Genomic DNA, 16,703 nt, shown 5'->3' on the forward strand with positions numbered 1-16,703 from the left:
TTGCTCAAACTCATGTCCCTTGAGTCAGTCCATCCAACCATCTCATCCTCTGTTAACTTTATGACATCCTCTGTTAACTCTACGACCATGGACAAATCATTATGACCACCAAGTTTTCATATTCTCATTTGCAAATTAAATGAAGGTGGCACTAGATAACGTCTCAACTCTCTTCCATCACTAGCCTTGTACAATGCTGCTGCTAATGAGATTATCTTGAAGATTAAGGAAAGAAGAATTCATACATTTTACTCAGTTAAGAAAAATGAAAGTCACTCATTTGTGTCCGACTCTTAGGGACCCCCATGGACTGTCCCTGAATTTTCTAGACCAGAATATTGGAGTGGGTAACCTTTCCCTTCTCCAGGGGATCTTCCCAACCCAGGGATCAAACCCAGGTCTCCTGCATTGCAGGCGGATTCTTTACCAACTGAGCTATCAGGAAAGCCCTACTCAGTTAAGAAATATTACTTAAACATATGATATAAAACCTTGAGTCTGTCATACAGAGTGAAGTAAGTCAGAAAAAGGAAAACAAATATTGTATATTAGCACATATATAGGGGATCTGAGGGCTTCCCAGGTAGCTCAGTGGTAAAGAATTCCCCTGCAATGCAGGAGATGTAGGTTCAATCCCTTGGCCAGGAAGAAACCCTAGAGAGGGAAATGGCAACTCCCTCCAGTATTCTTGCCTGGGAAATGCCAAAGACAGAGGAGCCTGGCGGGCTACATTTCATGGGGCTACAAAGGGTCATGCATGATTTAGCAACTAAATCATGTATTTAGCAGCCGCAGCAGCATATAGAATCTAGAAGGATGGTACAGATGTACAGATGGATCTGTTTGCCTGCCAGGAATAGAGACACAGATGTAGAAAAAGGACATGTGGATACAGAGGGGGAAGTGAGGCGTGAGAAGAATTGGGAGAGTAAGCCTGACATATGCATACTGCAACGTGTGAGATAGGTAGCTTGTGGGAAGCTGCCGTGTAGCACGGGGCGCTCAGCTCGGTGCCCTGAGACGATGGGTAGGAATCGGGGTGTCGGGGGGAGGCTCAAGAGGGAGGGGATAGATGTATCCTTATAGCTGATTCTTTTGAACTGTGGTGTTGAGAAGACTCTTGAGAGTCCCTTGGACTGCAAGGAGATCAAACCAGTCAATCCTGAAGTATATCAGTCCTGAATATTAATTGGAAGGACTGATGCTGAAGCTGAAACTCCAATCCTTTGGCCACCTGATGCGAAGAACTGACCCACTGGAAAAGACCCTGATACTGGGAAAGATTGGAGGTGGAAGGAGAAGGGGATGACAGGATGAGATGGTTGGGTGGCATTACCGACTCAGTGGACATGAGTTTGAGCAAGCTCCGGGAGTTGGTGACGGACAGGGAAGCCTGGTGTGCTGCAGTCCATGGGGTCGCAGGGAGTCGGACACAACTGAGCGACTGAACCGGCCTAAACTGATAGCTGATTCACATTGTTGTATAGCAGAAACCAAGGCAACATTATAAAGCAATTACACTCCAATTAAAAAAAAAGAAGTTGCAAGAGAGAGCAACTTGTACCTTAGGAGAATCAACTAGGAATTTAAATAGATGCTGATTAAAAAGATCTCTTCAGCAAGAAATCATGCCCAGTCATAAGAACTCAAGAAATTGCCCCCCAAATCCATATTCTTTAATGTCAATCCTATTATGTAGAAAGGTACTCTTTTATGTACTGTCTGGCGAGAGTGACATTTTATATCTGAATTTTACATTGCCCAAAATGCAGAAAATGGAAGAAAATGCTGACATGCTGTCCTTGAGTAGGAAAGGGTACAGCTGCAACTGTTGAGACTGCAGCGGTAGAAAAACGTTGCAGTTCAGTTATTTTCTCCACTCTCCCAATTGCAGCATCCCTGACATCCCTAATAGGCATATTTCAGCAATGCCAAGTAGGCTGCTCACGTAATTGTCCTCCAAGCACTTATGAGAGTGGAGGACCTGAAGGCTATTAATAACTGCGAGGACAGCAAGCAGACATGGTGACCATGCTGGGCAAGTTGAGACGTACAGTCCTATGTATGCTTCATACAAAATCCCTCTATACTTATGTTTCTATTTCTTGTTTTACAAAGATCTTAATTTAAATATTGTTTAGATATTGCTTCATTATCCCTTATTTTAGATTCATCTCAATTACTATGTGCTCTGAATCATTCTTCATATTCTTAAACTTTTAATCAAAAGTCCATCATTAATTAACTTTGTAACTTCAAGATATTTTTTAAAAACTTCTTTGGATCCTAGTTTTCTGATCTGAGGATTATTATACTGGACATAAAAGCCTAGTGTATAGTATCTTCTCAGAAAACAGTATGGCTTCCCTTATTTAGTTATGGAAGAGATATAATTAGATATAGAAGAGTGATCTCCATTTATGAAGCCGTGCTTCCCAGGTGGCACTAATGGAAAAGAACCCGTTTGCCAAAGTAGGAGACATAAGAGACTCAGGTTCGATCCCTAAGTCGGGAAGATCCCCTGGAAAAGGGCATAGCAACCCACCTCACTATTATTGCCTGGAGAATCCCATGGACAGAGGAGCCTGGCTGGCTACATACAATCCATGGGTTTGCAAAAAGTTGGACATGACTAAAGCAACTTAGCACACACAAAGATAGTTAGGGGAGCAGATCTAAGAGCATTGTAACTTTTTTTATTTTTTTAGTGTCACAATGTCACAATCTATTCTGCAGTTCCTTTTTGTTTTATTCGTATACCATATCCATGTTAGCACTGAGGATATTTCTTCTATATTGTTCCTGTCTTTTAAGTGCTAGCTTGTATTAATATTCCCCACCAAGAATCTATCTAGATCTTTCTGGGCATGATGGCAATTTTGAAGTTTGGAACTCTTTATGGGTTTTAGAAGCATACTTTGTATCATGCCTTTCTGGTGTTTTCAAAGCCAAAATTTTTATTTTATTTACAAGAAACTTCCAATACTTCTATTTTTTTTTGAAACTCTCTGATCACTTCACCTCTATAGCAATATTCTCATTCTCCATGTATTTCTGTAAATGTTCCTTTCCCCTCCTCTTGTTCCCCCCACCTCCTGCTTCTTTAGCTCATCTTCCTCTGTCCAGCCTTTAAATGTTGGTGCCTGACAGGAGTCCATTTTGGCCCTTTACTCTTTCTCCCTGCCTTGATTTCAGCAGACATCTCTTGCTGATAGTCTCAAATAAATATGTCTCTAGCCAATGGCATTTCTGTGAGCATCATATTATATGTTTGATTATCAAATAACGATATCTGCCCACATAACACTAAGGCTCATTTCTCTACCCATCTCATTTTCCATTTTTTTACTCTCTATATTTTTAGTTGACTCCATCAGTATTGCCAGTCTAGGCACTGTACTTAGAAATCTAGGAGTCACTCTTTCCCATCACACATATTCCATCAAAAACAAAATTCTAGCAATTTGATTTATTAATACTTATTAAAGATTCTTTTTTTAAAATCTGATTTACAGAATTTTGTTTACTGTCAAACCTCAACTTGAATCAGCCATCAGTTCAGTTCAGTTCATTGTAATCAGTCATACATATACAAATATCGCCTCCCTTTTGAACCTCCCTCCCATCTCCCTCCCCATCCCACCGCAAGAATTAAGGATTCTTGAATCCATGTTTTCTATCTATTTTTACCTTCTCCACCCCAGCCAGACCTCTTAGTGATTTTTCTAGATGGTGCAGCAACTCTCTGATCTTCTCTGTGACTCTAATTGTGTCTTTCTCTACTCTGGCCATAGATTTGGCCATGCTGTTCTCTTTCATTCTTCAGTGGGCTCTCCCCCATTAGAAAGATGTCTTCATTTCAGTCATGGTAACTGGAACCATTCTTGATCCAGCCTTTCACTGACCCATCTGTTTCTCTAGGCATGGCCCTCTTGTCCCTTCTGACCACACAATTTATAGTTTATGATCACAGATGCTTCTGGTTCTCTTGGTGTGCATGTGCACCTGAGCAGAGAAACATACACACGCCACCACCACCACTGCTAAATCACCACCACCATCCTCACCACACCACCATCCTCACCACACCACCGTCCTCACCACACCACCATCCTCACCACCACCATCATCCTCACCACACCACCATCCTCACCACACCACCATCCTCACCACCACCACACCACCACCACCATTCTCAACACTACCACCATCATCACCACACCACCATCATCACTACCCTCATCATCACCACACCACCACCATCATCACCATCCTCACCACCACCACACCACCACCATCATCACCATCCTCACCACCACCGCCATCATCACCACACCACCACCACCATCCTCACCACCACCATTCTCAGCACCACCACCGTCATCACCACACCACCACCATCATCACCACCCTCATCACCACACCACCACCATCATCACCATCCTCACCACCACCACCATCACCACCACCACCACCACCATTCTCAACACCACCACCATCATTACCATCCTCACCACCACCACCATCATCATCACCACATGACCATTCTCACCTCCACCATCCTCACCACCACCACCATTCTCAGCACCACCACCATCCTCACCACTGTCATCATTCTGTTTTCTAGATTCTGTGGCCTAGAGTCATCTTTTTCTTTTCCTCACTTTTCCTTGTCAATAGCCAAGATATATATTTTTTTTACTCACCGAACTAGTACAAGTGTCATCTACTCCAAGAAGCAAAAGATTTTGCTTAGGGTTTCTTCACTCTGCTCCCGTATACCACCTACATATTTCTTTTATTTTCCACATTGTATGTTAATTGCCTGTTTTGCATAAGTCTTATCCTGCTGAATTCTGAGTTCCCTGAAGTCAGCAGTCACATTATTCACTTTCAAAATAATCGATTTCTAATATAGCCTAGCATACATATACTGGGTGCCCCAACCTTTATTGAATGAATGAATTTAATAAATGAGTAAGTTAATTCCAATATCTACTAACTCATAGTTACTTGTATTTGGCCATGTGTTTATCTAATTTAACTGAAACCATTTGTACAGGTATATATGGTGTCATTAATATAAAACACATCTAATCCATATGAAGTTATGACATGCAATCTATATGAATTCCTAAAAGAATTTAAAACAGGTAAGCAGAGTTCAAATCTTCAAGAGGAAAGAAATCATCAGTCTCTTGAAGAATATGCAAAAGCATGCAAGACATAAGCCCTAATAATTATCCATAGATTATTCTTAATTTCTTCTCATCCTTAATTTTCTCACATCTCAATTTGTTCAAATCTACTAAACTTTCTTAAAATACTCTCTGGGGCACTTCTCATGATACCCACTCCTCATTTCCTTTTTATTTAGAATATTACCTGGCAAGAGAGAATCCTTCCTGTTTAATTAGATGGGGAAAGGGAACAACAGAGCAATAGACTCCTAGCTTCATTTAACAGGAAAAGGCAGGCAGTGTATGGACCACTGCATGCTGATGATAGCAGTCTGAGCATATGCATGTGTATGTTGGAATATGACATTACTCTTTTTGGATTATTGGTCAATTACTATTTTATATTGCTATGTAGAAACATCTTTATGTGAAGTACCCTTCCATCGCAGGTGATCGAACCCCCTCTTTTAAAACAGACAAACATGTTGCCCTTTCAACCATAGCACTAATGCAGGTGTGTTGAAAGCAGTCCATTTGATTTGTTGGAAGGTAACACCTTGGACTCAGTACTCTGCTTTCTTTCTTTGTAGTTTGCAGTTAGATTGTAATACTTCGTGCTTTCCACATCAGCAAGAGTGATCTGCTGAAGCTCCAAGGAAAACCTCTCTCAAACGGTTTAGTTGCAAAGAGAATATGGCATTCATGAGCTTTGGCAGGAAATACACTCTTGAGCCACGTTCAGTTTTGAAACTTGAAAAATCCACTGCTTGGAGAAGTCAGCCACAAAGGATCCTGAGCTGAATCTATTGTTAGAAGAGGCACCAACAATGCCCAGAGCTTGGGGGTGCAGGTTGGGGGGGCAGTGGCGGGGCTCTGAGAGCTTGTGTGCATCCCTGCTGGGGGCTTGGGCAGGGCTCACTTAGAGAAGCCCTCACCATGTCTTTCTGTAAGCTCAGTAAGAGGCAAAGCAGAAAATCTGCCACTTGGGAAAAGCGTCTCTACATAACCAGAGTTCGGCTTTGCATTAGCTTACTTAGATGACATTTTCACAAATTATCAAAGATAACCTTATTTTACTCATGCACTCATTGAATCATCGAATTTCTATAACTGGTGCGCGTGTGCTTAGTCGCTCAGTGGTGTCCTACTCTTTGCGACCCCATGGACTGTAGCCCGCCAGGCTCCTCTGTCCATGGGGATTCTCCAGGCAAGAAGACTGGAGTGGGTTGCCATGCCCTCCTCCAGGGGATCTTCCCAACCCAGGGATCAAACCCAGGTCTCTCGTATTGCAGGAGCATTCTTCACCATGTGAGCCACCAAGGAATCACAGTAGCTGGTTTAAAACCTTCTGTCTCAGTGGCAATTGTAGACTTTGAAGGAATGTCGGACCTCATCAGTAGTTGCTTCTCAGTAATTCCATATGGTGTTAAGCTGCCCCATGACAGCTGGTCAAAGCCTTTCATTTTCGGATCCAACTCCTTCTGTGATATGTGACACCAGCCCAGCATACTAAGACTAAGGGGAGTGTTCCTGTCTGTTACGATGCAGGCTGCCAGAAATTCTGCACACAGTAAAGAAGAACCCTGTGATATTAGGGTGCTGCCCACAGGTCAAAGACCCTCCCACAGAAGCCAGAAACTTTCTATGAAGATCTTGTCCAAAGTCATCCTATGATAGCCCTTGTGAGGAAGGCTGTCCTCAAAGTGAATAGGCTTCCCAGGTGGCTCAGCAGTAAAAAATCTGCCTGTCAATGCAGGAGATGCAGGAGATGTGTGTTCAAACCCTAGGTGGAGAAGATCCCCTGGAGTAGGAAATAGTAACCCATTCCAGTATTCTTACCTGGAAAATTCCATGAACAGAGAAGCCTAGTGGGCTACAGTCCATGGAATCCCAAAGAGATACAACTGAGTGACTGAGTGTGCACACACATCCTAACAGACCTGAGTCACTTTGTTTAGCAACTGTTAGTTTCTTATAAAAAAATTGCTGCTTTTGGAGCATTGGACAGCGTGAATTCTGGGGCCCCTGTCTCATGACACCAGACGTTTTGTAGCTCTTTTTTTTTCACTGAAGTCATTGTTGGCAGATATACCTCCTTCTCTCTTACCTCTTTCTTTCTCCAAGAGATCTTTTTTCTTTCTCTGTTCCTTGAGCTGAATTGGAGCTACCATGTCACCATGATAGAATTCCCTAGGTCCAAGCTTTGGGAGGAGGAGGTTAGGGAATCTGTCTGAGATTCTCCTTCCTGGAAAGCACCTCAATTTGTGAAAATTTCTTCTTTTCCATATCCAAATTCCTCAGAGTAAGAGGAATGCAGATTCCATATGTTAGGCTAAAAGTTCTGTCACATCCTTTTCCTAGAGAGGGTTAACTCTGGGGCCACTCAGGGGTCCAAGGTGAGTGAACCTTGAACCCCTCTAGAGAACTGGCAGTTGCTTCTGCCTGAGGGGAGGAAATATCTTAAACCATTTAAATATATGGCACCCAGCTATGTGTAAAAATGTCTTATGATGCTTCAAAAAAATAAAAATTGATTAGGTCTAAATATTCCTTTACACTGGAGGCTAGTACTATGGTCTGTTGAGAGGCATTGAAGACTCTTCTTCACAGGGGTCTAAAAGTGGAACAGAATCTCATCAGTCTGGGATAGTTTTAGTAGGGTTCTGTTAGAGGGCTAGTGAATGGACAAAATGCAGCTTCAGGGTCCTTGTTATCAAGTGTCTTGTTTGCCTTCTAAAGAGAGTGAGTGCCTGCATGCTCAGTTGTTTCCAACTCTTTGCGACCCCATGAGGCTCCTCTGTAAAGGGGATTATCCCGGCAAGACACTGGAGCAGGTTGCCATTTCCAAACTGAACTTTAATTGGTAACACTTCAGTTCTGAATCAGAAGATTTTGGAAACTGAGCTCTTGGATTTTAGATTCTGCTGCCTTATTTGTTAGCAGCAAATATTGGCATATAAACGAATCCTTCATAAGTTTGTAACTTCTTCACCACTGTAATTACTCCACAATTTATATGAGATTCTGATCACCCCTAAAATCAGTGAATAGCAAGATATTCTCCTGCACTGTAAGAGTTTTTTTTTAGGCTACTATAGAAAGCTTATTGTCTGGTTTTTTTTCTCCTGCAGCCCCCACCTCAGATATACGACAAACAGCTGGATGAAAGAGAACACACCATTGAAGAATGGAAAGGTGATTCTACTGCTTAATTAAGTTTGCTTTTTCTTTTATTTAAACTCAGAAAATATTTTTAAGTCTTTTCCTTTTAAAATGCTTTAATAACAGATGGTTTTCTAAGGGCTATCCTCTTAGACCATTTTCAAAACTCCTAAACTTCATCTGTCTTTTCATACTAATAGCACTATTACATTTACTCAAGAATGAAAGGAATTAATTCCTGACACATTGAAAAAAATAGTACTGATTGTCAAAATATTTGTCGCAGTGAAAGTTAAGCTTTAATTCAAAATATCAGAATTAAACATTCTAAGTTTGTACATAAAATTATCACATTAAATGAATAATGTTATGCCTGAGATGGTTTTAGGCATTATAAAATAAAAGAGTGAATATGCGAATTCACTCACTCAATATATAGGACTTGAGAATTTAAATGAAAATTTATGCATTCAAGCAGCTCATTTCTCATTTAAAGTAAGAAAACAGTGAGTGATTATATTAATTATCTTTTTTTTCAACAAAACTTTTCCAAACACATACTATATGGTCAAGATCATACTCAGGATGAAAAAAGCAGAGAAAAATTGCTAAACTAATATAAATAACCACAGAGTAGAATAAATATGAAAAAACCAAATGCAGTTTGTAACAAATGATTAGCTCAAAATGAAGAGGAAGAGAAAGGGTACATCAGAAAGAAATAAATGTTTGAGCTACCTTGAAAGAATTAGTTGGGAAAATAAAAATAGAGGAAAATACTAGAATGAAAATATAAGAGGAAATCAAAGGGTAAGAATGAGCAAAATGTGCTATAAAGATAGTAAGGAGAATCCGCTGTTCAAGAGATCATATTGGAGAGTATGGAAAAATAAGCTCATATAAGCAGTAGATCAAATTTTAAAAATGATGAGCATGATAGACAGAAAAAGACTTGATCTAAATAAGGACCAGAATGTACTCAAGGGTTCATGATTAGGTAAGTCATAGGGTGTAATTATCACTCAAGGAGGATATACTCAATTCTGAAAAACTGGAGAAATAAACCTGTAAAGGATGGTGACTGTGTTAATTGTAAGCCATTGCAAAGCAGGAATGAATTGCACAGAGTAATTTTTAGCTAAAAGGGATAAAGTAAAAAGAAATGAATATATACACATTTTTATCTCTAGCAGTGAAAAAGCCAGAAATGGATGCCAGTTTGGAAATGAGGGTAATAATTTTTTTAAATGTTGGATTTTAGGCAAGTATAGTTTTACAAATCCAAAATTTGAGTCTGGAAAAAAGATGAAGTAAGAGTTGGAAATGGATAGAAAGTAATAATTTCAAGTCACGAGAATATGTGCATCTTTTAGGGAGAGAACATAAAAAAGAAATGGATGTTCAAAACTAAGCCATTAAAATCCATAAGAGATAAAGTCAAATGCATCAGAAATTCCCCAAAGAATTCAGAAAACAAGTAATGTGTATTCTACATACATTGATTTGATCAAATGCATCGTTGAGCACCTATGTTTGCCAGGCTGTATCCTTTTGCAAGAAAATAGGGCTTCCCAGGTGGCTCAGTGGTAAGGAATCTACCTGCCACTGCAGGGACTCAGGTTCAATTCCTGGGTTGGAAAGATTCCTTAGAGGAGGAAATGGCAATCCGCTTCAGTACTCTTGCCTGGAAAATTCCATGGACAGAGGAGCCTGGCAGGCTGCAGTTCATGGGGTCACAAGGAGCTGGACATGACTGAGCACATAACAATAGAAGAGTAAAAAATTCCACTTGATTTGTGATTGACTCAGTCTCATCAAAATGTTATTATTTGTTATTAACGACTTTTTCTTTGGGTTAAGGAGAAAACTGATTTTCATAACACTGGTAACTGTTTCTTACAGAACTTATCTATAAGGAAGTAATGAACTCGGAAGAAAAGACGAAGAATGGCGTTGTGAAAGGACAGCCTTCTCCTTCAGGTACTCACTCTCAATGAATAACCAATAAACCAGTCCTTGCATACTTTTCTTGGCCTTAAGAAGAGATTGCAGTCAATAATATTGCTTATCAAGCATATGATGGAGAAGTCACTGGCACCCCACTCCAGTACTCTTGACTGGAAAATCCCATGGATGGAGGAGTCTGGCAGGCTACAATCCATGAGGTCACTAAGAGTCAGACATGACTGAGCAACTTCACTTTCACTTTTCACTTCCATGCATTGGAGAAGGAAATGGCAACCCACTCCAGTGTTCTTGCCTGGAGAATCCCAGGGACGGGGGAGCCTGGTGCGCTGCCATCTATGGGGTCGCACAGAGTCGGACACAAATGAAGCGACTTAGTAGCAGCAGCAGCAAGCATATGAATCAATATCACCTGTTTCCCTCTAATGATTTCAGTCTCATTACTTTTGATGGTTAGTGTGGCATTTATTCTGCCTATAATGATTTAGCATGAGTTCTTTCAGAACTTTAAAATGACAAGGAATCTTGAAGAAATATTAGTATAAGCTGATTAAAGGGTGGCTGCTCCTCATCAAAATTCAGAGCCATAATGCCCTCTTGATCACCAAATCAGTGTGGAGTTCAGGAATCCCTCTAGCCAAAACCTTTTCCTTCATTCACTCTATCTAATGTTTACTCTTCCTAAGGTTGATGTGACCGTAGTTGAAGCCTGAACCACAATGGGGTGCAATCAAACTCAGCACAGAAAAATCTTTCCATTTGCAATCTACAAAATATAACACACATGTACATATACATGGGCTTCCCAGTGGTAAAGAACCTGCCTACCAACACAGGAAATATAAGAGATACGGGTTCAATCCCTGGGTCGGGAAGATCCCCTGGAGGAGGGCATGGCAACCCACTCCCTATTCTTGCCTGGAGAACCCCATGGACAGGGGAGCCTGGTGGGCCACAGTCCATGGGGTTACAAAGACTCGGACACAACTGAAGCAACCTAGCACGCACACACGTAATACACATATTTTACTGAGCTCACCAATGAACTTTAGGGTGACTTGAGATAATTTACTTACACTTATTAATGCCAATATATTTTTCCTAAGACTGATGTTCTGAATAGAAAGAGAATATAGAAATAGTTTTAGAAAATGTAATGACTTATCATCAGCTTTAAACAACACTCAGATCACGCTGACAAAACTGTAGGCCGCAAATTATTACCTTAGAGAAAAGTAGATTTGGTGTCCTAGTTTTGATATATAATTTTTCCCATGCAATTTAAATCATTTCAGGAAACAAAATAGGATGAGTGAATCAATTCCTCTTGCTGATATTACTCTTTAACAGGTTTGCAACCCACAACTACTATGATACCCAAACAGATGCTGTTCAGTTATGACATGTTTTTCTCACCTCTAGACTTGGGGAAGTGTACGATTCTATGTCAAGTCTTTCCTTTCATCAAAGAAGGTTAAAGGAATCATCGGAGTCGGTTGTCTGCCCACTCTATTTATTCAATCCAGCCTCTGTATTGATACAAGTCTGTAGAAGCTGCTTCTTACTTACATGCCTGTTCTATCTGCTGCTGCTTAAAGAGCCCAGAGATTGAATCCAACAGCAAGATAACACCTGCTAAGGCAGAAAGACTCCCTGACTTAAGTATTATCATAACAGTCAGAATACTTTTTCCTGTAATCATTAAGAAGTTGAAATACCAGAATCCAGTGAAGGATGACTTATCATTTTAGGAAGTGTTGAAACTGAAAGTGTTAGGTACTCAATTGTGTCCGACTCTTTGCAATCCTATGGACTGTAGCCCGCCAGGCCTCTTTATCCATGGAATTCTCCAGGCAAAAATACTGGAGTGGGTTGCCATTCTCTTCTCCAGGGGATCTTCCTGACCCAAGGATTTAACCTGTTTCTCCTGTATTGCAAGCTGATTCAGATTCTTTCTTTACCTCTAGCACCACCTAAGAAGCCCTATTTCAAGATGTGAAAGAGAAAGTGTTAGCCACTTAGTCATGTCCTACTGTTTGCAATCCCACGACCGTGTAGCCCTCTAGGCTTCTCTGTCCATGGGATTCTCCAGGCAAGAATACTGGAGTGGATTGCCATTTCCTTCTCCAGGGGATCTTCCCAAGGCAGGGCTCAAACCTGGGTCTCCTGAATTGTAGGCAGATTCTTTACCACTGAGCCACCAGGGAAGCCCCATTTCAAGATGGGACAGGACAAATTTCACAGTTTCTTCTATTCACCATTTTTTTAAAAATTGTTTATTTCTGCATCAGGTCTTACGTGCAGCACACAGGATCTTCATTGCCTCATGCAGAATCTTGTTGCTGCAGAAGAACCCTCTAGTTGTGCTGCATGGACGCAGTAGCAGTGGCACGTGGGTTTAATTGCCCCGCGGCAATGTGCGATCTTAGTTCCCCAACCAGGGATCAAACCCCTACCCCCTGCATTGCAAGTCAGATTCTTAACCACTGGACCACCAGGGAAGTCCACTCATTTATCTCCTTTCTTTTTTGCAAAGAGCTCAGAATCATGCTACCCACTCCAGGATACCCCATCTCCTGCTTCTTTCCTCTACGTTCCCCTCAACCCCAGCCGGGTCTTCACAACAGCTAATCTGTGATGGCATAAAAATACACAATTTGCTTTTCAATACTTTCACAACACTTCTACAAAAATCTTATTCCCATGATTCCTTTAAGGCAAGCTGTACAGCTCAGGGAAGCCAGAACGGAATTAATGATGGAACAAGTGAGATCAACGAGTCATTAAAGGAATGGGGTCAGTGGTCTGCCATAAGAAAGGCTTGCATGTTTGGTAAAAGAACAAAGTTTGTATATAATCGAAGCGTAATTCTTTAATCACTAAAGCCATTATTCTTATTGCAAAAAGCAAGTGAGTACATGCAAAGTTTCTTCTAGCTCCTTAATGAGGGCAATGACAGGATGACAAAGTTCAGTGAAGATATGAGAAATTAAGATTAGGTAGTCTATGGAAAAAGGAACACTGAGATAAGATTACCAAATTAAATCAAAACCTGCAAATGTCCTACATAGCAACCAAACCTATCTTTGTGTTTATCTTTTCTACTAGGCAGAAAAAGAAAAGAGTTTTACTTTATCAGTTTTCTACAAGTTTACAGTGTTATAAAACATCTGGATCCTAATCTATTGAGAATATTAAGTCAAAAAGTTATATTCCACAAAACAGTCAGATGACCCTTAGGAGGGGGCCTATTAAAAAATGCTCAAGTATGATATTAAAAGGTTATGTGCTCATTTTTTTTTTTGCACTAATCCCAAGTGTTGGATCATTTTCTTGAACAGTATCTAAAGTTATTGACATAATTTCTATATGCTCTGAATAGATGAACCTGAGTCTTGGCCAAGTAATTACTTTTAAGTTTGTAGGAAATATATCTAAGGTGAATAAAACCAAAGCCTAGTTTACAGAGTAGTTTGTTATTTCTGGAATGACTGTGAAATAAATTCTTTCCACCAAATTATTTAAGGATGAGTATAACCTATTCATAAAGAAATTAGGATACTGGGCCAGGATGCATGAGTTGTTGCCAATTTAGATTCCATTTGTTTAAAACCAAACACATCCTCTCCATTTAGATTCACCCTCTCAGCAGTAAATTTTGACTCAACTTTCCCATTTCTATTCATGGCAACTCTATTTTTCTCAGCCTCCCAGCCTGAAACCCATAAATGACCTTTCATTCCATACCCACATTATGACTGACAGTCACTTTTTGCATCCTAAACATTTTGCTTGCTAGATGTCTTATATCTAATTGCTACCATCCCTTGATATTAATACCATTATGAATAAAGTTTTCTTGAAATAATTTTTCGTACTTCAGTCTTGACCTAAGCTGATCTTTGAAAACTATAGGTCGAGCAATAATTTTACTGATCAGTGCCTCCAATAGCTTTGCATCACTTATAATTTAAGCCTAGTAACCTCTCACTGACACAGACAGCCCTCTGAAATACATTCCACATTTTCCGCATTTTGATACTATACCCATTCTAGGGTCCTGCATTGTCATTGCCTTACTTTACTGGCTCCCTACATTTTGAAATGCTGCCTATTCAACAGTGTTCTTTTATTACCACCTTGCCCCAAATATTTTTCATATCTGTTCCAAAAGACTTTCATATCTTCCCAAAGAATAAGATCTTTCTTTCCTATAGGTCCAACTAGTACTTGTATTTTACACATTGTCTTATTACCCTTATTGATTGTAAATTCATTGAGAAAAAGATTGTATATATTCATCTTTGTATACCACGCGGTACCAGAGTATTGTCCCGTACACATAATAGTAGCTTGTTAAATATTTATTAATTTGAAAATTGGTGCTCAGGTCTTTCCTCAACATGTTTCTTGGTGCTCTCCCAAAAACAGAATTCAAGACAGGATTATAGTTTTGAGGCAGTATGCAATTCAGTATATTCTTATGCTGGTTAATATTTATTCACCTATTGATTATCATGAAGGTAAATGAGTTGAGTATCAAGTACATAAATTGTTGCTTCTGGTATTTGCTCATGCTTCAGATAAAACTTTGCTCATGTTTTCGGGTGGTTTTGATTTATTCACTTTGAGAAATATATATTCCTGAATTTTTTCGCATGTCCATTTAGCTTAATGTGCTAGCGATTAATCATAAATTATTCCCCCTAGACTCTTTGTGCACACAAGAAGGCAGAAGTATTTTTTACCCATTCCAACCACCTGTAACAATACTAAATTATCTACCTTCTACACCTGCTCTAAACTATAGTGGACTGGTTCAAGCAGTTTATAGTTAAAATGGTTGTGGATTCAATCTTTCACTACATGATTTTAAAGGAAAAATTTCCCAGCTTGATTTTGAGAAATCATATGTGGGATACCTATTATATGACATATTTGTGTTTGGCATTTTTTATTCTTTTATTTATTTAGCTAGTTATTATGTATTTTTGGCTGCAGTGGGTCTTCATTGCTGCCCATGGGCTTTCTCCAGTTGCAGTGAGTGAGGGACTACTCTCTAGTTGCAGTGCATGGGATTCTCGTTGAGGTGGCTTCTCTTGTTGAGCAGCGTGGATTCTAGGGTGCATGGGCTTCATTAATTTCGATAGGAGTGCTCAGGAGTTGTGGCACATGGGCTTAGTTGCTCCGAGGCATGTGGAATCTTCCTGGGCCAGGGATAGAACCTGTGTCCCCTGCATTGGCAGGCGGATACTTAACCACTGGACCACCAGGGAAGTCCCTGTGTTTGATATGTTTCTGTGCATTATGCAGAGACATACGACAGCCATGTGCTAGAGCAATTCTTCTAGCTTATGAGAGCCACTGGCGTACATCTGAGTTTTCTGACCTCATATTGTAGCTTGAAATCCACCATGCAGGATTTAAGACATAGAAATTGGCTGACTCTACAAATCAAGGCATTCTTAAACCCCCCGAAGTGCCAATTGCTAAATTTTTATTGGCACACCACTGTGCGTGTGTGCATGTGTGTGTGTATGTGTGCATAGTATATATATATATATATGTGTGTGTGTGTGTGTGTGTGTGTGTGTGTGTGTGTGTATACAGCCACTCTGGTATTCTTGCCTGGAGAAGCCATGGACAGAGGAGCCTGTCTGGGGTATAGTTCATGGGGTTGCAAAGTGTCAAACATGACTGAGAAATTAACACACGCACACACTCGTATGCAGTAAACTATGCTGGAAAGAGAAATCAATTACTTAGAAAACTTTTGAAAATTCAGCCTTATTGCATTCTTCATTATATTCACCTTTCCTCAGGAATGTTGCATATCACATTTTATTTTGTAAATAGCTGAGATGAAATAATATTACAACATAGACTCCCTTAGTATTCAGTCACAGCAACACTGGAAACCCAGCAGCAAGTCAATAAGTTAATGCAGTTTTTCAGTGACAAAATTGTTCTAATACCCAAACTCATGTTTTAGTGATGCTTTTAAAATGTAAATAGAAAGTTAAATGTGCATTTGCAGAATAATACAGAAGCTTGAAATTTACTGATGGAATTGTCGTGTATCAATAAGAAATAAATCTAAACCCCAGATACACTTCTAAATAAATAATTGTATTCCCTTCTACTATCTGATTTCACTTGCATAGTGATTTATTTTCAAGAATAGCATGGGTGCTTGCTTTCTGAATTGATTGGTAAAGACTGCTGAGGGAATAACAGCCCATGAATAGAAATTAATTTTCCTCTAAAAGCATTTACTATAGAATGTTAGAGCAAGAACAAACTAGAAGGTCATCTAATACAAAGACTCTCAGCCTGTTCACCACCCTGTTGCCTGAGAAGTAAACCTCCTGGAAGTTAGGATTTACATCCCTAACT

The 16,703-nt window shown here is 39.9% G+C and overlaps 1 protein-coding gene across 3 annotated transcripts in view; it reads left to right on the forward strand.

Moving 5' to 3' along the window:
• Window positions 1-16,703, forward strand: part of MAPK10 (mitogen-activated protein kinase 10) — a 164,171-nt gene that overhangs the window by 139,723 nt on the left and 7,745 nt on the right. For all 3 annotated transcript variants that reach the window (XM_065914234.1, XM_065914235.1, XM_065914236.1), the window contains 2 exons: window positions 8,312-8,375; window positions 10,245-10,322. In XM_065914234.1, coding sequence (XP_065770306.1) covers window positions 8,312-8,375; window positions 10,245-10,322 — 142 coding nt within the window. The remainder of the gene's footprint in view (window positions 1-8,311; window positions 8,376-10,244; window positions 10,323-16,703) is intronic.

The sequence above is a fragment of the Muntiacus reevesi genome, chromosome 22 (assembly GCF_963930625.1).
Source record: "Muntiacus reevesi chromosome 22, mMunRee1.1, whole genome shotgun sequence".
In the NCBI taxonomy this organism is placed as follows: Eukaryota; Metazoa; Chordata; class Mammalia; order Artiodactyla; family Cervidae; genus Muntiacus; species Muntiacus reevesi.